The sequence below is a fragment of the Paramormyrops kingsleyae genome, chromosome 23, assembly GCF_048594095.1.
Source record: "Paramormyrops kingsleyae isolate MSU_618 chromosome 23, PKINGS_0.4, whole genome shotgun sequence".
Lineage (NCBI taxonomy): Eukaryota > Metazoa > Chordata > Actinopteri > Osteoglossiformes > Mormyridae > Paramormyrops > Paramormyrops kingsleyae.
The window spans coordinates 14,183,853-14,207,248 of NC_132819.1; the positions used below are offsets into that span (position 1 = coordinate 14,183,853).

The window sequence follows — 23,396 nt, forward strand, 5'->3', positions numbered from 1 at the left end:
GATATAGGTTTTGTCTACTATCACAGGTGCCAGCAGTAAAACAACTTGCCAGTTTATTAGTGGAATAATGTTAAATATTTTGTTTATTCTGTTGAAAACTAAAGATTGATAATTTAATAATAAATTATAAACATGTTGCACTCAAGTGGCGAAGAGATCATGAGGCGGACAGCAAATTTCAATTCCTAGCAGAATTGTTTGCTGTACAATCCAGAAACGAGGTATTAGACATGATATACAGTGGTACCTCGGTTCTCGAACTTAATCCGTTCCGGACTCCGGATCGAATCCTAAAAAGTTAGAGTTCTGATCGAATTTTTCCCATAAGAAATAATGGAAAACCGATTAATTGGTTCCCAGTCCCCCAAAATTACACCTAAATATGTTTTTTTTTTTTTTTTTTTTTAGCATTTAAACACAAAATGATCAGGATAAAACAAGAAGAGCATTTTTTTCTTAATGGCTTCCAAAATGATAAAGATCTTATCCCAACATTACCCCTGTCCTGCCCCGATCATCCGCTCCTTCCATGTGCCACGCCCCCTCGTTAACCTCGTGTGGGATCCCCATGTGATCAGCTGTTTCTGGTTGTTGTCATTAGTCCTCTGTATTCATCAGTCCGCATTTCAGTTTGTTTCCCCAGTCCGGTCATTGGGTGCGTTCGACTTGCTTACAGCGCTGGCTTAAAGCAACGCATTCTGATCCTGACGCAACGCATTACGGTTAGATACATTGCGACCTCTCACCCGGCTGCACAAACTGGAACCGCCTCCGTGACGACACACCTTTGCCCTTATTGGCTGAAGAGTTTAGTTACATGCATGACGTTTGTATCCCAGGCAGTTCCGATGCGTAATCTGCTATTTCTCCCAAATATCACGTAAAGCAGTGAGAACTGGTTTTCAGTTAATTTACCTGGTAAAATAAAGTTGAAATAAATGACATAAATGCTCTAATAGTACACGTAAGTTAGTGGTTTATTTATTGTTAGTTACTGTAATGTTGCGCTGCTTTATTTGGTTAATCATCCAGTCTGTGAAGAAGCATTCAAGTAAGAATTGCATTGTAGTATGACTCATTTCTTGGAGCGTACAATTTACATTAGGTCAGCGTTCATGGTTCAACTTCTGATATTCAGATTGAGTTCTAGGTCAAAATGGTTTGTTCGACTTTCAAGAAATTCGAGTTCTAGTGAGTTCGAGAACCGAGGTACCACTGTACTGATTAACATAACAGAATTAGCTAATATTCATTAAAAATCAAAATATCAGCATCTGTCTGATGTGTCAATCTTTATTTACATTTATTTATTTAATTCATATTCAAAGTTAGCAGAACCAGTGCTAAAGACAACTACTAGAAAAAATGAAGATTTCACTGAACACTCAGTCACTTTCTGTAGTGGAAGACAAGGTATTTAACCAGCTCATTCATCACGTATCAGAGTACCAGCCTGTGACATGTTTCCAATTCATTATTAAATCTGGCCCACAAATCAATCTTTTGTTTTGCACAGAATAAAAAACAATGTAACGTTATTCCACTAATCCGTGCCAGCAAACTCAGCAAGTTTCACCACTGACAACCCTCCTCCTGCCAACTCGGCAAGGAGGTTAGCCGGTTATTGGCATCTGCAATATTAGACAAAAGAATATCAGTTATCGGAAACGGTCAAAATTGCGACATTGGTGCACCACTGGTTTGTCTTGGCGAAAGTGGTCAATCAGGTAGCGTTTATTTTATGCTTTTCTTTTTCTGTACAGTTCAGTAGCTTGTCTTATTGACAATTTGCCCTTGCTTGTTCTCTCCGTTTTATAACTAGAAAGATGTATGTTCTGAGATACTTTCTTTGTATTACATTAAGTGTGTAATTAAGTCTCCACGGTCATACTGTGAAGTTTTCAGTGAAGTTAAAAAGAAAGGGTCTGCAGTTAGGTTATCAAAATAATCAATTAATAGAATCAAAGTGTGGTAGAAATGAAAGATATCTAATGCATCAAATCATTCCCTAAATAATTGCAACCAAATCAAATAACCTTGGGGTCAACGATTTACACCCCTATACGCAGATATTTTATTATAGATCTAAATCTTTTCAACACATTGGGGATACACAAAAAATGTCCTATGTTCTACACTCTGCAAAGGTTCTGAATTGTAACTGACCTGATTAGATGATGTCTGATGGAACCCACTTATGTCAACTTTTTGAAATTATTTATTTATTTATTTATTTTTGTGTCCTGTCCGGCAGCTTTAGCAAGCAGAATAATGGTCTGAATGCACTGCTGTGCCAGACATATTTGCTTTACCATGAGGAGCTCTATAAACTCTGTATAGGCCCCTAATGTTGGTCAATTTCTTTTTATTTGTATATTTATTGTATTTCATTTTTAACACGTAAAATATTTCAGTTGCTTTTTGAAATTTATGACTTTTTACTATAGATGGAATATGCCACGTCTCATGTCCACTAATAGTGTTTGAAGTCTATTTGTCCAATGAAAAGCTGTTTCATGAAGTTAGCCATTTAACTAGTATTTATGTTTGTACTATTAACATTTGCAATAGTGACAGTTGTTTGTACGGATTACGTCATAAATTTAAGAAATTAACATTAACAGCCAGAAAGCTATTTCAGGCAGCTGAATAACATCAGATTACTTTGTAACTTTCTGACACTGACATATCTGCCTCACAGGCGACAATCCACATATGTCCATATAAAACAGTAACCCATTCACTGACAGCTGTGTAAAAGATAGGTCTCCATTTGTGGAGATTAAAGATGCCTCACTATGTTGTTTTAGGTTTATTTTGTAAAGTACTTCCTGAGAAAAAACATTTTCTTACACTCCAAATAATGGATTTTTGGGGATACACATTTTTCATTGGACAGCAATAATATACAGGTTTCCCACAGGGAAATTCCTGGACATTTATATGCAATTGATATACATAATGTGCTAAACTGCTCTGTCCTATAATCATTTATTTATTATTGTCATGGTGCACAATACACAGAGTGCAACCCTTTGAGAGTTGCTGCAATGAATGTGCATATGCCCAGCAGGGTATAGGAGCAAGCAGTGCTATCCTGAATTCACCACCTTACACAATCCTCAGTTTCAAGAAAATGCAGCCAAGCAGGTCCTGCAAAGTGAAGACATATAAACTAGAGGCCTCCTCCCCCCAACCCTTCAGTATCACATCTGCCTCCCTAACCCCACTTGTTCAACAATTAAAATTCCAAAGGAAATGAAGAGTGACACACTACTGAATAGTTGCTGCGGTCCCTTTGCCCAGGGAGCTAAACTCTTCCTTAAAGCTTCTGGGCTGCTTATATAAAAAATGTAAGTCCTGTTTAAATGTCACGGCAGCAAGTTGAGAGGTTCAGCTTTACGTATGAAGATGTCATACCCAAAATTTAAGACTTTAATATATTTCTCATGAGCAAAAGTAACACTTGGCAATGACTAAAGGACCCAATGAAAATAAAATAATAATAATAAAGATTCAATAGCCACATGTGTCAACAACTGCTGTGAAAAACACTGAAAAGTGTTTCAGTCCCTAAACGCAAATGTTCAGTTAAACCACTAGGGTGTTCCAAGTATAAAAGAATACAAGGTACTATGGGCCATCTATCATGGTACAAATGGCAAGCTTTCGCTAATGTCAGCAGAGACCTGTACTCCACCTATACTCTTTTGTTTGAATGCTCACTCACAAACCAAACTGCTAGACTATACAGTAGTTATCCAGCTGAATCACCGACTTGCAGAAAAGGTGCACCCTTCGGGCAACCAGATCTTTAACACTAAGTAAGAACCGTGATGGCAAGATGCTCCCAGGAATCAGAGAAGCCCCTGAGGGTTTGAGATTCAGGACATCACTGAACATCCTCTGAGGCCCATGTTAAATCTGCAGACACGCGTGCACACAAACAGTTGAACATCAGCTTGGTTAGAGGGGATTAGCAGGCAGCGAGGTGGGAAGCGCGTGTGTGTCGGTGTTCCAGAGGATGGGAAGGAGATGTGGGAAACACGAGCTTGCTCATTTCCAGTGGGTTTCACCGGCTGCCTTGTGCCACTGGAACAGGCATTTCTACCCCTATGCAAGGCAAATTGGATGTTGGGGATGGGGCAGGGAGCTGCTTGTGGCTTTGAGGCAGTGCTCATGCCACTCCAGAGGTACCAACCAAACATACACAATATACACAACAGAAAGTGAGGGTCCCTATGAAGGCAGTGGGAACACGCATGTATATTACAGACAGCCCCCAGACAGCCCCCCCCCCCCCGAATCAGCACAGGTGTCCCCACACCTGGCTTGCAGGGTAAAATGAATTTAACTTGACCTGCAAATACCACAGCCCTATGAAAATGCTGACGTTTAGACGATTAGCACTGACAGGTGACAGCATGCAAATTAAACCACCCCGTCAACTGTCAAACGCAATCGTCTGGTCTCAGAAAGCAGCTGAATACAGATTCTTGATACTTTTTTGTGAAAATGGATCATTACTGCCTTCTCCAGTGACACGGAGCGGACTATCAGGGACGAGGATTTCTGCGGGATATTAAAAAAATAAATCAGATCAGAGAGCCCACAGTGCCTAGCGGATTAAATATATCGCTGCATTGGGGGACTACGCCCATCAACGTCACATCAGAGGATCAAGCAGACGGGCTGTACCAACAGAAGAACTCCCAGCCAACTACATTCAGATGGTGGGACCCCATATGATTGTAGGGATGGAGAATCACACTGGTCCTCATAAGTTATTGTCATGCGCACGCGCGCATCAATTTCTTGCAGGTTTCTGGGGATCCACTGAATTTTGAAATTCTGCCAGCCGAAATCTCACTGTGAAGCACGAAATCTGAAGCCTTCAGGATCCTCGCAGGTGTCTTCTCGGCAAATTTGCACAATAACATGTTATATAAAAAATTATTCAGTATCATAAGAGCATGTTTGTGTTTACTCCCCAAGTTCCGAATGCAAACCCACTCGCCCCGGTCCATCGGAGAACCCTCCAGCAGACAGAAGGATCCATGAGCAAACAATCCCCAGACAGCAGGTGGGAAGGCTGACCTTGGTCGGACAAGAAGTCCAGCATGGTCTGTAGCAGGAAGGACAGGTGTCGCACGGACAGGCCGGGGTTCCCCATGCGGCGCGAGGCATACACCAGCTCGTGAAGAAGCCGCATCTGCACAGCCGCCCAGCCACGGTGGGTACCTGACAGAAAGAGGAAACAGAGAGTCAAAGAGGACCTCAGGGGTCAGGCCCTGGCCACCAACTTACCCACATACACTCCATCATCACAGTTCACTCCCAGAAACACACCAGCTGCCACGCTTACAGGCAACAATCAGCCCAAAGTTACCAAAATCACTAAAATACAGCAATGAGCATGAGATAATTGGGACGCTGATGACCCACTCTACTCTGTGATTCGTTATCATTCTGTAGAGAAGCGCACATATGCATACTCACTTGGGAATGTGACGGCAGCACAAAATTCATGCCAATTGACTCATCTCAAGGCAACGCTCATGTTTTTGAACTTCCCGTTCGAAAGGTCTTTTAAATCTCTAAAAGCGTGAAGTCGTTTATCCCTCAGCTCTCCCCCCTTTTGAAGTCATTCTTCCTCTTGTCTGCAGCCAGTAAAAACCAGGACGTATTCCTTTCAAAGTTCTGCTTTTGCGCAGACGTTATGGCCCCGTGCATCAACAGCAGGTGTGAAAGGCCTTTGAAGCAAGCACTTAGCGGGCTGCTTCTCTCGGTCTTACATATATACATATCCTTTTAGGAACAACAAGTTTACCTATGTGACAGCCTGCAGTTAATGTCTACCAGAAATCTGAGCTCTTGCAATACATTGTGGTTACACATAACTAATCCTGCCTTAACTTGTTTACCCATTTTCATGGAATGATGGTGATTGGCATGTGGTATGACCACTGGTTTTGCTAAATAACAACCGTTTCCCTCCTGTTCAGTTCTGCCCCACCCACCCCCCCGTTCCATCCTTCAAAGTCGTCACTGGTTTAGAAACGGACAAAGGGCTGGAAGCATCGCCGGGGCAGTAAGCTGCACAGCTCCAGTCGTGACCGCCGCGCTTCTCCGTCTCTCAAAAATGCGTGACGGCTCGATTCAAAGGCAAATGCAAATCCCTCTCAGAGCTCACTCAAAAGCGCGCCCACTAAGCACGTCTAAAAATAGCAGAGCGAACGGAACCTGACTGCCGCGATCAGATGCCTCTGTCTGGTGGAGGGAGCGGCAGTTCAGGGCCATGAAGCACAGTGGAAACGTCTCCAATGGCGTTTTTTAAGGAAAGACCAAAGGTGTCTGGCAGTCCAATTAACACGGCACCTAGAAAAGGAGCACGGTGTCGGCGTGCAGCTATCGGCCCGTCACACGCTGGTCGCACCAAACGCACTGCCTGTACCTTCCGCTCAACTGAAAAAAGGAACATCTGCAAGACACATCGCGCTGCGATCTCAAGCCACTCCCCAACTATCATCCTCCCTACACCTGTAACCTATGTGAATTCTAGCATGTTAGTGTCACATTTTGAAACCCTTTTAGATCTTACTCTCCTTTCTAAAAAATGTAATAAATCGCTCTCACTTCCACAAAGTCATCATTAATTAAATTACTTCAATCATCTATTCCCATGCTGGCACCTCATCCTGGGTTATTCCCTGCCTTGTGTCCAAAGCTGCTGGGATAAGCTCCAACCCCCCCATAACACTGCCTAGGAAAGCCGTGGATGAATGGATGGATGGATGGATGGATGGATTCACTCATTATTCATTGTTTAAACTATGACTACCTGCAACCTCCCCAGTCCTTACACTTTGACTTATGTTTTAATCTTCTTTAAACAAGGTTACACAAGGAAGGAAAAAAGCAGCACTCAGAAACTCTGCAGACTAATGATGATACCTCACCATTCACATGCTGCTGGCTGTCATCTGCTTGACACAGGGGTGCCCTTGAATATTCAGCCAACAAATAAAACAGATAACTGAACTTTACCGCCTCTGGTCCTTAAAGCTTAAAACACCTGAAAACACTTTAGCTAAAATGACTCCGGCTGGCAGGTTTTGGGCTCAGAAGTGGGACGGACAGAGTGAAGGTGAATTTTCGGTGCCGCCGTAATATCAAGCTGCAAGCTCATCGACAGTCAAACCCACATATCACACAAACCTCGTCAATAACTGAAGGGCGAGTGGAAAAGCTCCAAAAACAACTTAAAAACCCACTTGCTCCTCAATTTCTCAAACTGTGGGCTCCTCCATTGAGCAGAATTCTCAGACATGTTTTCTTCTTCTGCTAGCATGCCCTCCCCAGGTGGCTTGAGCCACTCAAAGTCACACACGTGATGGCCATCTAGCGAGCCACCATACTCCATCCTATAAGTTGAGGACCTTCATGTAGGTACATCCTCAAACCCAGCAAACCTATCAGCAAACCTCACCTGCGAATTTAGAGACAACACAGCCTACACAGCAAAAGGTCAGATCATTAGGTCAGTCAAACCAGTATGAAAATCAAGATATAGTCCCAAAACAGCAGGATAAAGGTCTGTAACAGTTTGAATTTGTCATTTTCAGCTCCACGTCAACATCTAGTCATATGCTTTTGTTTACTTGCAAATGGCAGGGAAAACAGGCCAACATGCCACCTAGTGAATTGAGAGAGGACTCTGGGAAAAAACAAGGCATGAGACGAGCCACAATGACAGTAACCCTTCAGAAAGCATGCCCCAGTGAAGACTTCCATTACATCTCACAAGTCCTGTCACTTCTCCCTTCTCCCCCTCGGCTGACCTGGTGCCATTGAAAGCATACTACACAATGCATGGCAAAGCTCTGGGCCAAATCAAATCGAGGCACCTCCAACTGTGAGCACGAAGACACGACGCTGCCCTGGTGTGTCCTGGTTGGAGTAAAATCATGTGCAGGCTTTATTTTCCCCAGCAAATACAGAAAAATACAACAGGGCATATTCTCTTAAAGCAAACTGACAGATGGGACCCAAGTCGCTATATTTTTAGGAATAAAACCATAGTAATGGCAGTGTGTGTAAAAGTCATGGACCTACTCGTGGCTGTCGAAATTAAACACACAGTCTCTTTGTGTGCTTCACTGTGCAATCTCAACCAAGGCTGAAAAGTATGCCGGCAGGTCGCAACCGTCCTCTGCGTCCAAGACAAGTCCGAAAAATGTAGTCTTGGAAGAAATGAGCTCCAGAGCACATATGGGTGCCATTATTGCACCATGTGAGCCAATGCATGCTTTAACCCAAAGGGGAATGAGAGCACCCAGACTGCGTAGCAAGGCTGGCAGTGATGGAGAGCAGAAACTTATCCCACCTGCATCGGTCTGAAAAAAAGGGTGTAAGCCATGCATCAGAGGACAGGGTTCCATACATTTTTAACCACAGGCTGCTTCATAACAGGCAACACCAAGAGACAGAGAGAGTTCGAGAAGTTTTAAAGCCGCAGGTATCTGGCTCCAGCCATGAGCTACTCTGCAAAAAACAGCGAACAGGACACATTTCCCTGGCGGCTCCATAACCCAGCAGGTTCGTTCCCTGCCAAGGTCTAGCATGACATTGCTGACCCTGCCAAGGGCAGCTGGCAAAGGACGAGATGTCGTCCAGGGGTGTGAAGTTCCAGTCTCCCCCAGCGCCATGTTCTATTCGGAGCACCAAAAAAGCATTGAGATTAAAGTTATGGACTGGAGGACTCCTCAACTCCAGAACCTAGACTGAGAGGCCCAGAACACACAATCATAAAACATTAAGGCATTAAACATTAAAGACACTAGCTTTCAACAGAACAGACTGTCTCAACATTATGTGGAGGCAGATACTATGATCTCTTAGTTACCAAACACCCTCTAAAAGTGACATTCTGTCAATGTTTACTATTTTCACCCTCTGCCTGTATATGTTTAAGATGTCATTTTCCAATAAGAATCTGTATTAAAAGAAATAAACAACTCATAAGTAAATAATGTTGTGAAAAAAAAACAGCCGCAGAAAAGTGAATCAAACACATGTTTAATCTACTGGTAGATGGTAAAAATACCTCCTTATTCAGCCTAAATTTGTTAGAGAGAACAGATATTCCCCCCCTACTTGAGTGAGGTGACACATTGGAGAGGGAAGGAGAAGCACGGTTACAGAAACAGCAGGGTTATAAATCTAAATCTACAATCTGACAATGATATTCGCTCTGCACTCAAAGTGCCCGTTAGGGTGGTTTAAAGGTCGAGGACCTCTCTGTGTTCTTGTGCTTTGAAACCCATAGCACACTAGCTTTGTTTTATAATGAAATGCTTCCAGAGTTCAATGTGAAGAGGATACATGAAGGACAGGCAGAAGGCTTACAGCAGGGAAATGCATTTGCTGAGGACCTCAAAACAGACGTTTAGAAGGCAAATCTGTCGCCATATCAATCAGACTTTCTATTAGACAGCCACTTTAAGTACTTGTTAGACTGAAAAGGTTTTCGCAAAGTGCAATCCTTATCAAAACTAACTACAATTCACACTGAAATTGAATCATCTTCCAGTATGCTGGCGATAGAAGGAAGCATTGGGAATGTCACTGGTTTAAATCTACTTTTGTGTTAGTATTATCACACTCAACATGCTGGGTGTGAGGAAACGCATTTACCCAGTTGAAGGCCAGCCCACCCAATTAACCCATAAGCTGCAGGACTAACCATTCAGCTAAGTGGCTCACTTGTTGTTGTGCTTCACACATTGCAAGTATTTTTAATATAGGCAACAGCAGAACCATTGTTTTATACTGCAAACCCTGAGTTGGCACTGAGTTAGTTATGGCCCGCCCTCAGCCAACCCTCGGGGGAGTGGGGTGGGGTACCTTTGCAAAAGTCCTTAGGATCCAGAGAGAGGCTATACCCAGGCAGGGTCTCTAACAGGAGCTTGTAACAGGCCCTCCACCCAGGCTCAGCGATGGTGGGGGCCACACACTGCATGGCAGCCACACGTTTGAAGAACGCTGACTTTCGGTGGAAGCCAATAAGGTCGTAGAGTTCAGACAGGATGCTGTAGCGCTGAATCTTCTCCTCTTCCGAGAGCTGGAGGGTGTGAGAACAGGAGAGATACAACCCTTTTCAGTCTTTTTTCCCCCACAGCTTACAATATGCTGTTAAGGTGAAGTAATAAAGTTCAGACCATTTACACACAGACATTGTTAAGCAAACAGCTGGTCTTCATACAGAAGTCCTAAAAGCAAAGAGAGGTTTCCCAAGAATCTTCAGTGTTTCCCCTACCATTATATTAGGGGGGCGCCCCGGCCCCCCAACGGCACCTCCCGGCCCCCCTTGAAGGTCAAGTTAATTTTATTTAATTTTATTTTCTATATAGTGCCAGATCACAACAGAAGTCATTTAAGGTTACCTTTCCTATAGATCAGGTCTATACATTGTCCTTTTATTAAACAAACTAAATAGCCTTGTGTTATTTATCTTATTTACAATTCTCCTTTGCTATGTCGCGTCAACCACCTTAGAAGCAGACAAAAATATCTGTGTTTTTTTGACTGCTGCCATTAAAAGAAACACATGAACACCATGAATCATGTAGGTGTCCCTCTGCCCCCCCCAAACTGTAAACCTAGGGGAAACACTGATCTTGCAATGTAAAGTCTATACTTGGTCCAAAACAATCTCATCAAACCAACAATCACACAATATCAGATCAATAATTAGCAGCGTATGGGATATAAGAAGTCCACAGTGCTGTGACACAAGTTGGCATGAAGGGCTGCCTGGATGGAGCCTGCTCCCTTTTTCCCCATACGGACCATGTCTGAGCAGAGCAGCCTATGCCTCTGAGTGTTCCCTGGTGGCAACAAGCAGTGAACACCATCCCTCCCACCAAAGAATGAAGTCCCCTCTAGATGACTGTGGCCAGATCCCACACGCTTGACATTTTCCAGGTAACCAGCAGAGCCCCACTAAGGAGCATGTAAATCGGACGCGTTGTGTAACATGTACCCAAACATATCTGCCATTGCAGGAGAACAGACAATCTCTCACCCACAGTGATGACACATCTGGTATTAGTCATCTGGAATCTGCAGTCACCCAGTACTGAATGGTCCTATTACCTGCATATTACCTGCATTATCTGCATTTTTGTAGTCCCTCCAAGAGATCTATAATGTTTATCAAGCCGCACCTAGACTTGCAGCTAGATATTTTTCTATACACAATACAAGTCAGTTGTTTATCCTGAGGATAATGTGATTCCGGCGAAACATTCTTGGACTCAGCTGTGCCCAACATTTATTCACAGCTGCCCCTTTCAGCAGACTTGTGCAGCCAAGTTATTAACAGGAAAGGACTTTAAGGAATGCCTTTTTTCCTCTAATAACTAATTCTGACACAGGCCAGAGTCATGGATATAAATTTGTTCTGGTGTTTATTTAAGTTGGAGTATGATGAAGGGTCAATCTTTTGTGGATGCCCAGTAACTAAAGAGCCTTAATCAGTCGCAGGCTGACAACCTACCTGTCCCAGGTTGATATACACGGCATTCTGCAGGAACTCTGAGGCCTCCATGGCCCGTTTTTGGATGGCCAGCACGCGAACGGCCTTTACACAGGCCTCCAGCTCAATCACACCAGCGTTCTTGTACTATAAGAAAAAAAGTACAACCACAACAGCTTCATCCACGGGTTACTACTAGAAATGACAGAATGAGACCATGATCCACCTACACCCAAGGGTTTTCTTTCTTAATATGTACTTTCCATGGAAAATCAGCAGACTATAAAGAACTATACAACAAGACCGGAAGCCCATTACAAGTATCTTCATAATTAAACTCAATTACAGTCCAAATTGGCCCCATACCAAAGGTGTAATTTGAGATGGCATGAACTAGTTAGAGGGATCAGACCCAGGATGAGACATGCATACTAAACAACGATTAGCATAACAAAGTTTGCTTGCATTTCAGTACTGTGTCATGAGTTTTTTATTATTCTTTTCAATCATTCACTTAATTAATGGTTGCAAATGTTATAACACAAAAAAAAACAATTAAAATACCTATACAACATACAATACAATCAGTTGTGCACTGTAAAAGAATTTGTTAGCTTATTCGGGAAGACATTTCTATCTGCATATGACAAAACTCGAAAAACACACTGCTGCTGTTTTCACTGATACACCATAGTCCAGATACCTCTTTGATATGTAATAAGTCTTCATTTTACACCAGCATAAACTATCATTAAAGATCATTACTGCAGAAGAGAAAAGCAGATGGCTGGAATGCCAGCCAGCTCTGTCTCCTGCTACCCATAACCTTTTAAGGCTGATTAAAACCTAAATTCACTTGGAATGGCAGAGACTGGTTTAACCTGCCCTAGCACATAAATAGGACAGCACAAATTTTTGCCTGGCATAATACTCCAAATTTGGCATGAATTGGTAGCCATTTTAATGGTCAATAAAGCAAAGTTTGAAGCAGCATAAGGCTTCTATAATGAGGGCAGTGTGTATGGGTTAAGTGTACCAGAACACACACACACACACACACACACACACACACACACACACACACACACACACACACACACACACACACACACACACACACACACACACACACTTTCTGAAGATAACTATAATAACCCCAGTGTTCACATGGTAAACGAAAACTAAGAGTAAAAAACTAGAAGTGAAAAAATAATTCCTTTAACTGGAAAAAAAGAAAACTAAAAACTACAGCGATTAACGAAATATGAACTAAAACTAAACAGAATTGCGTGTAAAATCAGCTTTGTTTTCGTTTTTATCTCCTCAATTTGCACTGTGGTTGTTGGTTGCAATTAACGTCACACTGTGTCACCCGCAGGAAGCAATGACCATCATCCACCATGTTGGTGCATTTCTCGTCTGGTCACGGTATTCATATAAATGGTTTTTCCGCATTCAGCAAGGTTGTGTGTGCTGTTTTCGCGCTGGAGCAACAAGTGCTCACAACAAAGGTAAAGAATCCTTTAGAATTCCAAAATAATTATAAACAACCATGATCCAGAGAGGAGGGATTATGAGCGCCGCTGCACATTTTCTCCATTCTCTCCGTCTCAGACATACATATATGTGCTGTGCAGTGGTGATGTAAATGAAAATGCACTCCTCTAGGCTAATCTTTTGTTAAAATATGAGACTCTTGCTAAATGGAAACCAGTTACTAAGCTTTGTTTAACGGTTTACCATTGGATTTATGTTAATTAATTATATTTATTTATTCTTATTCCTATACTTATTGTCAAGTTTAAAACAGGGCTGGTGGCATTGCTAATTACTGTTAGAATCTTTCACACATTCAGTATTGAGTGAAATATTACAGATTTTGGCATTATTAATGTTTTAAATTAATAATTAAGTTTTTGAAATTGGTGCATTAAACTTTCTTTTAATGTTTTGTAGAACAATTGTCTGATTGCGCTACATTAATATTTCTAGGAATAATTCCTCACTCTGTAACCACATCTCCCCTAGGGTTTTCTCTTGGGGACACCCAGGTAGGCTTCACTTTCTCCAAAAGTGCCAAAATCCACCAAGCATCTGCATTTTGTAATCAGGGAATGGGAACATCAATAAAGCAGGTCCTTCATAGCTATAAAAACATGATGGTATTACAGGAAAGAGGGTAAGGATTTGGAAGGGAATGTGAAACCAAGAAAACAAAATGCTTCACACTTTTTCCTTAGCTGTTTCTTGTGCAGGGTGAAAGCATGTGAATTACTTCCAGTGTGGTAAAACTAAAATTAATACTAGGGCTGCCACGATTAGCCAACGTAGTCGATGACGACAACGCTGAATATGCGTCAATATTTTTTTGAACCAAGGCATTTTATTACGCAAATTATTACATTGTGACATTAATTTTTATTTCTAAAACGCTTCATTATAAAAAATGTTTTCCTTTAATATCACTACAGAATTATGGGAGTAGTTCAAATTTGTCACAAAACTAAAGGGTCGTTAGTACACTGTGCAAAGTTTCTATGGCACACCACAGCAGCACGAGTGCCATGCACGAGCACGTGATCAGGAAACACACAAGAACTAGAAAAGGCAAAACCACGATAAGTGCTGTCTATTTATATTTATTAAATTACCATTAGTATGGTGAGCATTTTCGTATCCTTTGTCCTTATAGCTGCTAGATATACCCATCAAAGTCATAAAATTGTCTGCCTGCAACTTTAGAATTTCCACTGAATAAGTGTTTGAGAAAATGTTTAGGCTAAAATCTGGGCTTATTCTGTGCTTATTGATGCTGCCAGTGTGTGTTCGTGCGTATTGGGCTTGTTGTGGCCGGTGTCATTACCGTAAACTAAAACTTAAACAAAAATGGACACAAATAAAAAAAATAATTATTGAAATGAAATAAAAATGAAAGCTATTTTAAAAAGTGTCGGAGCTTAATCTGCAAAAAGTACCGTCACACCACGACCGTCTTTTTACCTAGTTTAACCACAATATCTCCTCTTTCAAAAGACGTTGTGGTTATTAAGATGTCCCTTACTTCATTGTGATTTCAGTGCTCATCGCTTCCCTGATTCATCAAAATCGAGTTTATTAAGCATAAGGATACGCTGATTTTACACAGACTACTAACTTTTGAGCATCACAGTGTGTCCCTCATTAATATTTTAGGTGACCTACTGATATGCGCACATACGGTAAGTCTAAGTAATATCTGTATAGTGCCAAAAAGCCGGCATCCATTACCTAAAGCCTTGAAATGACATACAATTTGTTGTAATCAAAATAAAGTTAACTTAAATTAAACAATTTGCTTTTCTGGAGGAACATTAATCATTTAGATTAATCAAGAAATCGGTAAAATAGTCGATAGATTAATTGATAGAAAAAGTCATTAGTGGCAGCCCTAATTAATACTGAAACTAAAAAACTAAACTAAAACTAGAAATGTACATAAAATAAAAAACACTTCCATATTCTTAAAAGGAACTGGACTAAAACTGAAAAACAAAATGGAAAACTAAATGAACTAATAACCCTGGTGAACATTCCAGAAACATTCTATGCTGTCTGAAGACAGGGTGGCACTTTGCTCTGGAGTTTGAAGGGGTCTGACTTTGCCGAATACAATCAAGCAACAGCAAACATTTGGTCTGCTTCTGTGAGTAGCTACTGCATCATGAAAGCCTTCCAAGGTGTACTTGTTGCATTCTGATTTCAGTGCAAGCAACAACACCAGCACAGTACAGTGCTGCCAAATACTGGCCACTCTGTGCATTGCACCCTACTTTTTATAATGTGCCATTTTAATATACGGTACATATAAAAAAAAGAATATGCTTTATTGTGTCATTGCCTAAACCAATCACTGCCACAGTCACATACATTGTGTGTGTGTGGTGTTTGCACACATGAAGATATATCCATTTAATTCATCCATTTATTTATTTGTTTATTTTTCTCATGTATTGCTATTAAATGGCAAAAAGTTGAAAATGGGTAAAACTGCATTGTCGGATCCACACACCAGCCCCTACAGGTCCATTCAGCAGTTATTGTAAAAGTGCTCTTGTCCAGTACAGTACCTTGCCGTAGTAGGAGATGGCTTCCTTGTACTTTTCAATAATATCTTCCGGACTCAGGCAGTTTTTGGCACGGCCGATCTCACTGCTGGTGTCAGCACTAATCCCATTGGTGGTGAGAGCACCTAGGAGAACAACCACACCCACAGGCCATTATTTAGGTATATTCTGAGCAGCAACAAAAGGAAAGGAGAGAACTACATCAGTGAATGGGGGGAGGGGTAAGGGGGGGCCACAAGAAGACATGCAAAGTGTGTGGCTGCACCACAGCAGTATGACTGGTCAAAACACATGACCATGACAAAATTAGTTTAAAAAATATATATAAGTCTGATATCAGATCCTGTTTAGCAGTACAAACCTTCTAGGTATGAAAAAGCATGACATCACTAAATAAACATATCAGTGGCAGAGATCACAATGCTAGAAAAACAAACCTCAGCACAATCCAGCTGTCTACAATAGAAGAATCAAGGTTTCATTCTGGAAAAACTCACGTCATTCGGGCCATTAAGGTGATATATTCAAAACCCAAAACCCAAACAACAAAACTATTTTTAGACACACTTACTTCTTAACTCTTCCTGTTGTCGAAAAAGATAAGTTCACCAGTATGAGTGCTGTGCATTTCATCTTCTGACCACTTACAATGCACCGTTTACAGGATGAAGGTTGCTTTTACAGAAATCACTAGTTAAGGAACACTAGTGTTGGCTCATGGAAGAAAAAAAACTGCATGTATGTCGGTGCAGTGGCAAATCTATAGTTTTTTTTTTTATATGTTTCTATACATTTTTTCAAACATGCAAAATCTATTTCTAATACTAATGACACACTATAATGAATACTTATGTCCATCTGGGGGGGGGAACCTATTCTCTTTTCAGCACTAAGGCAAACTCCTCTGTTTTAATTAATGCTGTTATTATTATTAATTATTATTATTATTATTATACTGTTATTATATAGAGTTGTGGGGAGTTAGAGGTATAACTTTAGTGCTACAAATCTTTTCACTACCAGTGTCTACAACAGCCATGCATGCAGTCCTAATGTTTTCATGGACCTGAAGAAAACGGATTTGCGAAACAGATAGCACTTGCTGTCAGTGTCACCACTGAGCACTCCTAGCATCCCACCAACTCACCTATTCACACTTCACCTATGCACCACACATTTCCGGCCAAGGGGGCCATTTTCTTCCAAGCATAACATCACCCCAGAGGGGACGTCTCACTGCGCCTCAGGCCTGTGAAAATCTGGCCCCCTTTGCTTTTCCCCTGACCATTACCAAAATGGTGTTCTGTCTCAGCCTGAGCTATGTGTGCCATCCACAGACGGTACCCAAACACGCCGAAATACCAGCTCCTGTACTGCTATTTTAATACATAATAGAAAAAAATCAATAACCATTCTAGTGCGTTAATGGCTTCCTAACAAGTGTGTCAGAGATCCAAAAACCGGCACTTTCCATTTATTTTTGCCTCCAGGTACAAGTGCACCAGAAGTAATTAACACCATCTTTTCTCTTTGCGTCATCGACTTCACGATGAACGCCACAGCCATCACGAGGGCCGGCGCATTATGGTGAATAATGTTGGGATGTTCTCAGCCCAAGAGGTCCCAGAACTATCAAAGCCTCCCAAAGCACCTCTGTACTGGCCACTTAAAGACAATCAGTTTCTTTAACCAGGAGATCATCTTCCTCTCAGGAACACATTTTCAAAGGCAGCCCAACATTCGGTCCAACTACCACTAAAAAAATGAAGCCTCAAGACAGGCTGCAGGCCTATAACTACCAGGCTTGTGCTTCAGTGTTAACATCTCAGCAGAATAAATGAATGGGATCATTTCAGTTCATTTTGCATTTTTACTACGATACTGTAAGAATGACAACTGTGATGAGAAGCAGTTTGACTCTAATTGTAATTCATTTATAGGGTCCATTTCCATATTACACTATCGTTTGGGTTAAATCTTAGAGGAACCCTGTGTATGAAAACACACACATTACCACACATACGCACCTTTTTGCGTGATTATGTGCCATGGTTTCGTATAAACACATTCCCAGTTAAGATTTCGGGCGAATTACAAAGCCGTATCGTACAGATAAGTTTACAATGGTTTTGTTCAACTGCCATTCACTCGCATTTATCTCCACCAAAAACGGTAACGCCGCAAGACTTTTCGCTTTGTATCAACTCCTTCCTCCAACACTGCTACCACGACAGGAGCGATTTATCACCGCGACACTTCAAACGACCGTCTTCCCGGGGAAAAGAGGGGAGAGGACAGCTTCTCGCCCCCCTGCGTATCGCGCCTCTTATAGCGACGCCTCTGAAAACAAGAGCAGGTGAGCTCTAGGCTGCGGAGTCACGCGCCCTGCAGGCGACGCCGAGCCGAAGCCACGCGCTTACGCCTCCGCAATAAAAAGGCTTTCAGATCATTATTAGAAAACTTTGGCATATAACAAAAGTGTTGGCCATGTGGAGACTCTCAAGCGTTTGCTGAAAAAAATAATCTTATTAATAGCCTATGCAAACATGAATCATTCATCATAGAGGTCTGTGCGTCTGTAAGCGAGTCAACTCCATTCAGTAGGCATTGGCGTTTCAGAGACAACACTGCCACCGTCTGGTCACTAAATCGGGTTAAAAGCGCATGGAAAGTCCAGGAATAATGAAGTTCCCAAAACAAGCATTAAACAAATTTTAAGACCCTCATGCCATGCAAAAGAACCAATAATTCCCAGAAAAAGGGTTATTCTATAGAGTACCCCTTTTATTGAGCAAATTCTCTGAGCACACCATGCAAATCATGCTTTGTATAGCAATTACAGGCAAAAAATGAGATAGCGAAAAATGAGATAACGAAGGAGGCTGGCATGCAGACTGTGCTCTAAACAGCAGGCAGGAGTAGAAAATACAGGCATCTCTACAGCTACAAGCCAATGGATACAGTACCTGGATCAATGAGAACTTCCTGCGCTCCTACAGACAGAGAGAAAGAACGAAGGTTCACTCCAGTTCATCCTCGCAATAGCCCTATTAGTCCCCACCAATTTGCTGCCACGGCTGAATGCATGCTTTTCTGCTTTGCTTTGGATGGAGCGTAATCCAAAAAAAAAAATCACATTATTTACCCAGTGATTTCAAAAGCTATTTTTATATGTCTGCATTTTCTGTCATGTTATTTTAAACCAGGCCGGACAAATTCCAGTCGTGGAGGGCCAGAATCCAACACAGTTAGCAGATTTCCCTGCTCAAAAACATTTTAATCAGCCAATTTCCAGGTTTAGTAGGTGTGTTTGAGCAGGGAAATGTGCAAACTGTTATTTGGATTCTGCCCAGCTCTGTTTTAAATATTTCACAATAAAAAATGTAAATAAAGAAAAGATGCATCAGTCAGGAGCACTGAAACCTAGTGACGCAAACTACAATGAAAACCAGCATGCAGGTTATGGTTAGGTAGCTGAGCTGACTGAAGACTCAGAAATACTCACCTTTACACGCTCATACTCAACACAGAGCGTTTATAATATTGTATTCTGGTCTAGGTCTAAATCACATGGAGAGACAATGAGTCCCAAAAGCCTGCTCCCATTTTCTTGGGAATATGGTGTTCCAGTGCATGACAAAGGGATTGATGGATGACAAGTTAAGGCAAAATTAGCTATGAGGCTACAGAAGGGGCTAACAAGAAATGAACAGAACACATGCAGGAGTAGTAAGGTAAGGTAAGCAAGGGCTTTTGCACAGCATTACACGTCCATCCATCACCTCACTCACCAATACTGCCTTCGCCACCACAAACACGCTCCTCACCCTCATCATGCTCACCGCCATCAACATGGTTATCACCATAATAATTAACAGTATCTCCACAAACATCATCAGCCTAAGCATTACTGCCCTCCTCATCATCAGCTCTAACCAAACCACCTTCCTTGTTGTAATTGTAAGCAGGGTTCGCTCATAAAACATTACAGATGCATCAGTGAGACTGAAAATGAGAGACCAGAAATTACTTCAAATGCACAATTACTGAAGAATGATTCTTTCAGAATTAGTTGCAGGCATTCAAAATTATTGCCTTTAAAAATTTTATGCCAAAAGATAAAGCTATACTAATGTCGCACAAATATAATCAGGTCTTAAATTTGCATTCTGAGGAACTATTCAACTTTGCAGAGACGCCTTTATTGTGGAAATGAGCAGGCTGGTTAGCAGGAGGTTCATTCTGTACCAAGTTGGGTAATTCAGATCCAACGAGTAAAAGTTCAGAGCAACATTTTGTTTCACAAACCAGTTGAGCATAAAAAGTCAGTCACAGAGTATTCAGTTGGTTGGTTGAAACAAAATCTTGGTCTGGACTTTTACTCTCTGGACCTGAATTACCCAACTCTGGTTCTGTACTCCAGTTACACTCTCACACTTTATTACAGAGTTTTCAAAGGGAAAACGATGGTTTCAGCAGGTCGGGGGTACATTACCTGGCCGGTGCCTCTTGCCGGCATCAGCTGCCTGCGAGACACTGGGCTTGCGGCCCCCGAATTTTCCCGCCGTTCCCCCCGGGTAGTGGTAGATCACAGACGCAGAGCACAGGCCTTCCAGGGCAGCTGAGAGCAGGCAACACAACAGTGAGAGCTTGGCAATAACCAGAGGAATCCTACTGGGTCCCTTCCTGGGACACAAACATGAGTGTTGGCACATGAACCAAAACTGCATAGATCTGACATTACTCTCTGTCATTGTGTTGGCCAGCTTGAAAAAATAGGTGAAACAGGTGAAAATTTACATAAACCAGCATTAGAAATGAATAACGAGCGAACATTGGATCGCCTGTTACTATGTGGTTGACAGCACTAAAATCCAGCTGATTACTTTGCAGCTCATTCAGTCGTTCACTGTCCTTCACAACCCTAAGCTTTTTATCCACCATTGCAAGTCGCAATCAGCCTGTTCCCGGGGGTCAAGCCAGTCCTGCCAGATTTCAAATCAACTTCAGGATGACATCCTGATTCACGGCTTGGAACAGCACAGCGATCACGTTCCGTCTAAAGCGAGGGGTCCGAACGAGACTCGGAGAGGTTCCCGACACACTAGTTCCCACTCCAAGCAGTGCGCCCCACCTGGACGAACTCACCCCCCAGCCACAGGAAGTCATTGACGGAGCGCAGCAGCTCCACGGCCATGTGGTAGTGAACCAGGGCGTCCTGCAGCATGCCCGCCTGCAGGCACAGATCCCCCACATGCTTCCGCATCCTGCCCTGACAGCGCTTCTTGTAGTGCCTGAAGAGGAGGGCGTCAGAGCACGGGTAAGGCGAGTGCATGAGTGCGGGGGCACGCAGCAAGGAGCCAGCGTCAACGTACCCAGAAATGCAGCAAAATCTGTGCAGCCTACAGGTGATCGCATGTAACTTCAAGAAACAAAATACAGCTTTTACGCTAATGGATTACAGTCAATGAGAACTGCTACTTCCTAGCAAAGCAAATGTGATGAATACTTACCTCTCTCTTTTTTTCTGCAAAGAACATGGTGATCAGCACCGTCAATTTCTTTTTTTGGCATTTACCATCTTGCCCAATCACAATCCACCAGCAGAATGGAGAGCAGTCATTTCAGTTCAATGGGAAAGGGAGGGGCAGCTCAAGCACAACAGTGTCTTGGTACAAAGCTAAAACACTAAACTCTTAGCCAGTATTACACCAGTATTACTGTATCGACATGAAAACGAAAAGCTGAAATGAGGAAAGACGACACATCTCAAAGGAGAACTTTGGTCTAAACCCACAATTTTCTTTTTGACAGGAAAAAGGCTTGAATGTGCAGTTCCGACAAAGCATAACATTATCTACAGAACCAAAGATCCTTCCTTGGGCCTTGTGTTTCTGATAACTCACAGTACATCTGTTGTTATGAGTCAAGCTTTCTTTAACGTTGCAGCTTTCCCACTGAAGAAGGGAGCAGATAATCTCCCACTCATGAGTCCAGCATCTGTTCATAGACGCAAGACGAGTTTTCACCACGAAACCTTCCAGGACTGTCATATGCCATGTATTACCATTGGGAAATATACAAAAATCTTTCCGGACCCAACCACCAAAATTAAGAATCAGCTATCAAAAGTTTCCACAGAACTCAGGCACTGATTAACATCCCACACACCGTTAGATGTCAGGAAAACAACATCAGCAACGGCCAGGTTAATGCTGATGCATGTATGTGGATTATGGGCCATGGAAATGTTTCCAGATAAGAGTATCTATTAAGTGCATGAAACAACACACAAGGAAGGAGACTTGACTCTGAATCCGATTTCAGATTTGTTTCACTCGTTGGCAAAACTGTGGGCATGCAATCAAGCTATTTTGTTCGAAAGGAGATTTTGACTCAGAGCTCTCCTTTAATGTGGTGGGCGGAGCCAACATGCAAAACCTCCGTTCCTCTTCACTTGGAGCCCCAGTGCGTCACAAGGTTAAGTGTCACGACATTTACTGCTATTCGGGCCATGAGAAGAAAACGTACCGGGGCTCTCATTCTGGCAATTGACTAACTTATCCATAATATCACAACCCCATTTTTGGTTTTCCAGTTATTATGTAGCCAAGAAATCTTGCACTCCATAGTCATGGGAAAAAGGAATGAATTCAACAGCCCTTTCAAAGAGCAGAAGATTAAAACAAATTCTGTTCAGTTATGTAACAGACACATTTGTCATTGCATGACATTAGTAACACATAGTTTCTCATTTTCAAAACAATTTTTAATCCACTCGCAGAAAGTCAATGAGATTTAATTCCAGCTATTCTGAAAAAGGCTAAGCGTCTAATTCCATAAAAGTGTATTTCAAGGGACCTAATAAGCAACAAAGTGCAACAAATGTAAGGAAACTATTTGGTCCACCCAGTACATGGATACCATATTCAAATTCATGCCTTCATAACTGGAAGAATGAAAGCCAAGCTGTGACGAAGCATCACCCATGAATTACCGTATGAAATCCAGGTACCAGTCAACACGGCAGCACTCCCAGTTTACAAGGACACTTAACTGCCTGGTTCGTCTGGTGTCCGAGAGCCTTTCTAACCCATCACAGGCTTCGCTGCCACACTTGGCCATTAGCTTGTCCTGTGAGCACTAGACACGTTATCAAGGCCTGCCGCTATAATTACAGATGCCACGCACACTAAACATGTGCTTTACATATATGACCCTCTGCATCTCAAATGGGACTGTGCAACTTACAGAAAAGTGAGGATTGAAGGGAGGCAAACAAACACACGCTTCTATGTTATTCACTAGAACCACCATAAAAGTTGCTTTTGAGCTAATTTATGGATGTCATTTTAACAAGGTAATCAGTGGTTTTACGTTTAATATGTTCAGATGTTTACAGGAAGAATCATATAAACTTCCTTCACCAGAGGTAAGAGTGATGCGTTTGGCTCTCGGCTATGAACCAAGACACTTCAGCACTGAGACAGAAGTTTCTGGAATGTAAAGAGGACCGAAGCTAACGAGCCTTGGGGGTGGGAGGAGGTTAACAATGGGGAAGTGCGATGCACAGGGCTACGGCTCACCTTTTCACACCCAATAATACACTCACAGGACAGTATGAAAGAAAAAAAAAGAAAGACAAATAAACCAAGACAAGCAAACAAAAGTAAATAAGAGTAAATAATGATATAGGAGGAAACGTGGCTTTTTTCAAACGGCAGAAATGTCAGAAGTATCTGGACAAACGTGTG

The 23,396-nt window shown here is 42.1% G+C and overlaps 1 protein-coding gene across 4 annotated transcripts in view; it reads right to left on the reverse strand.

Moving 5' to 3' along the window:
• trappc9 (trafficking protein particle complex subunit 9) overlaps positions 1-23,396 on the reverse strand; it is a 194,831-nt gene that overhangs the window by 168,057 nt on the left and 3,378 nt on the right. For 3 of the 4 annotated variants that reach the window (XM_023811873.2, XM_023811871.2, XM_023811872.2), the window contains exons 3-9: positions 20,791-20,936; positions 20,138-20,263; positions 18,609-18,635; positions 15,646-15,767; positions 11,561-11,686; positions 9,907-10,123; positions 5,098-5,241 (exon numbers count right to left, since the gene is read on the reverse strand). In XM_023811873.2, the coding sequence (XP_023667641.2) occupies positions 5,098-5,241; positions 9,907-10,123; positions 11,561-11,686; positions 15,646-15,767; positions 18,609-18,635; positions 20,138-20,263; positions 20,791-20,936 (908 nt within the window). The remainder of the gene's footprint in view (positions 1-5,097; positions 5,242-9,906; positions 10,124-11,560; positions 11,687-15,645; positions 15,768-18,608; positions 18,636-20,137; positions 20,264-20,790; positions 20,937-23,396) is intronic. The other variant, XM_023811874.2, reaches the window with a different exon arrangement.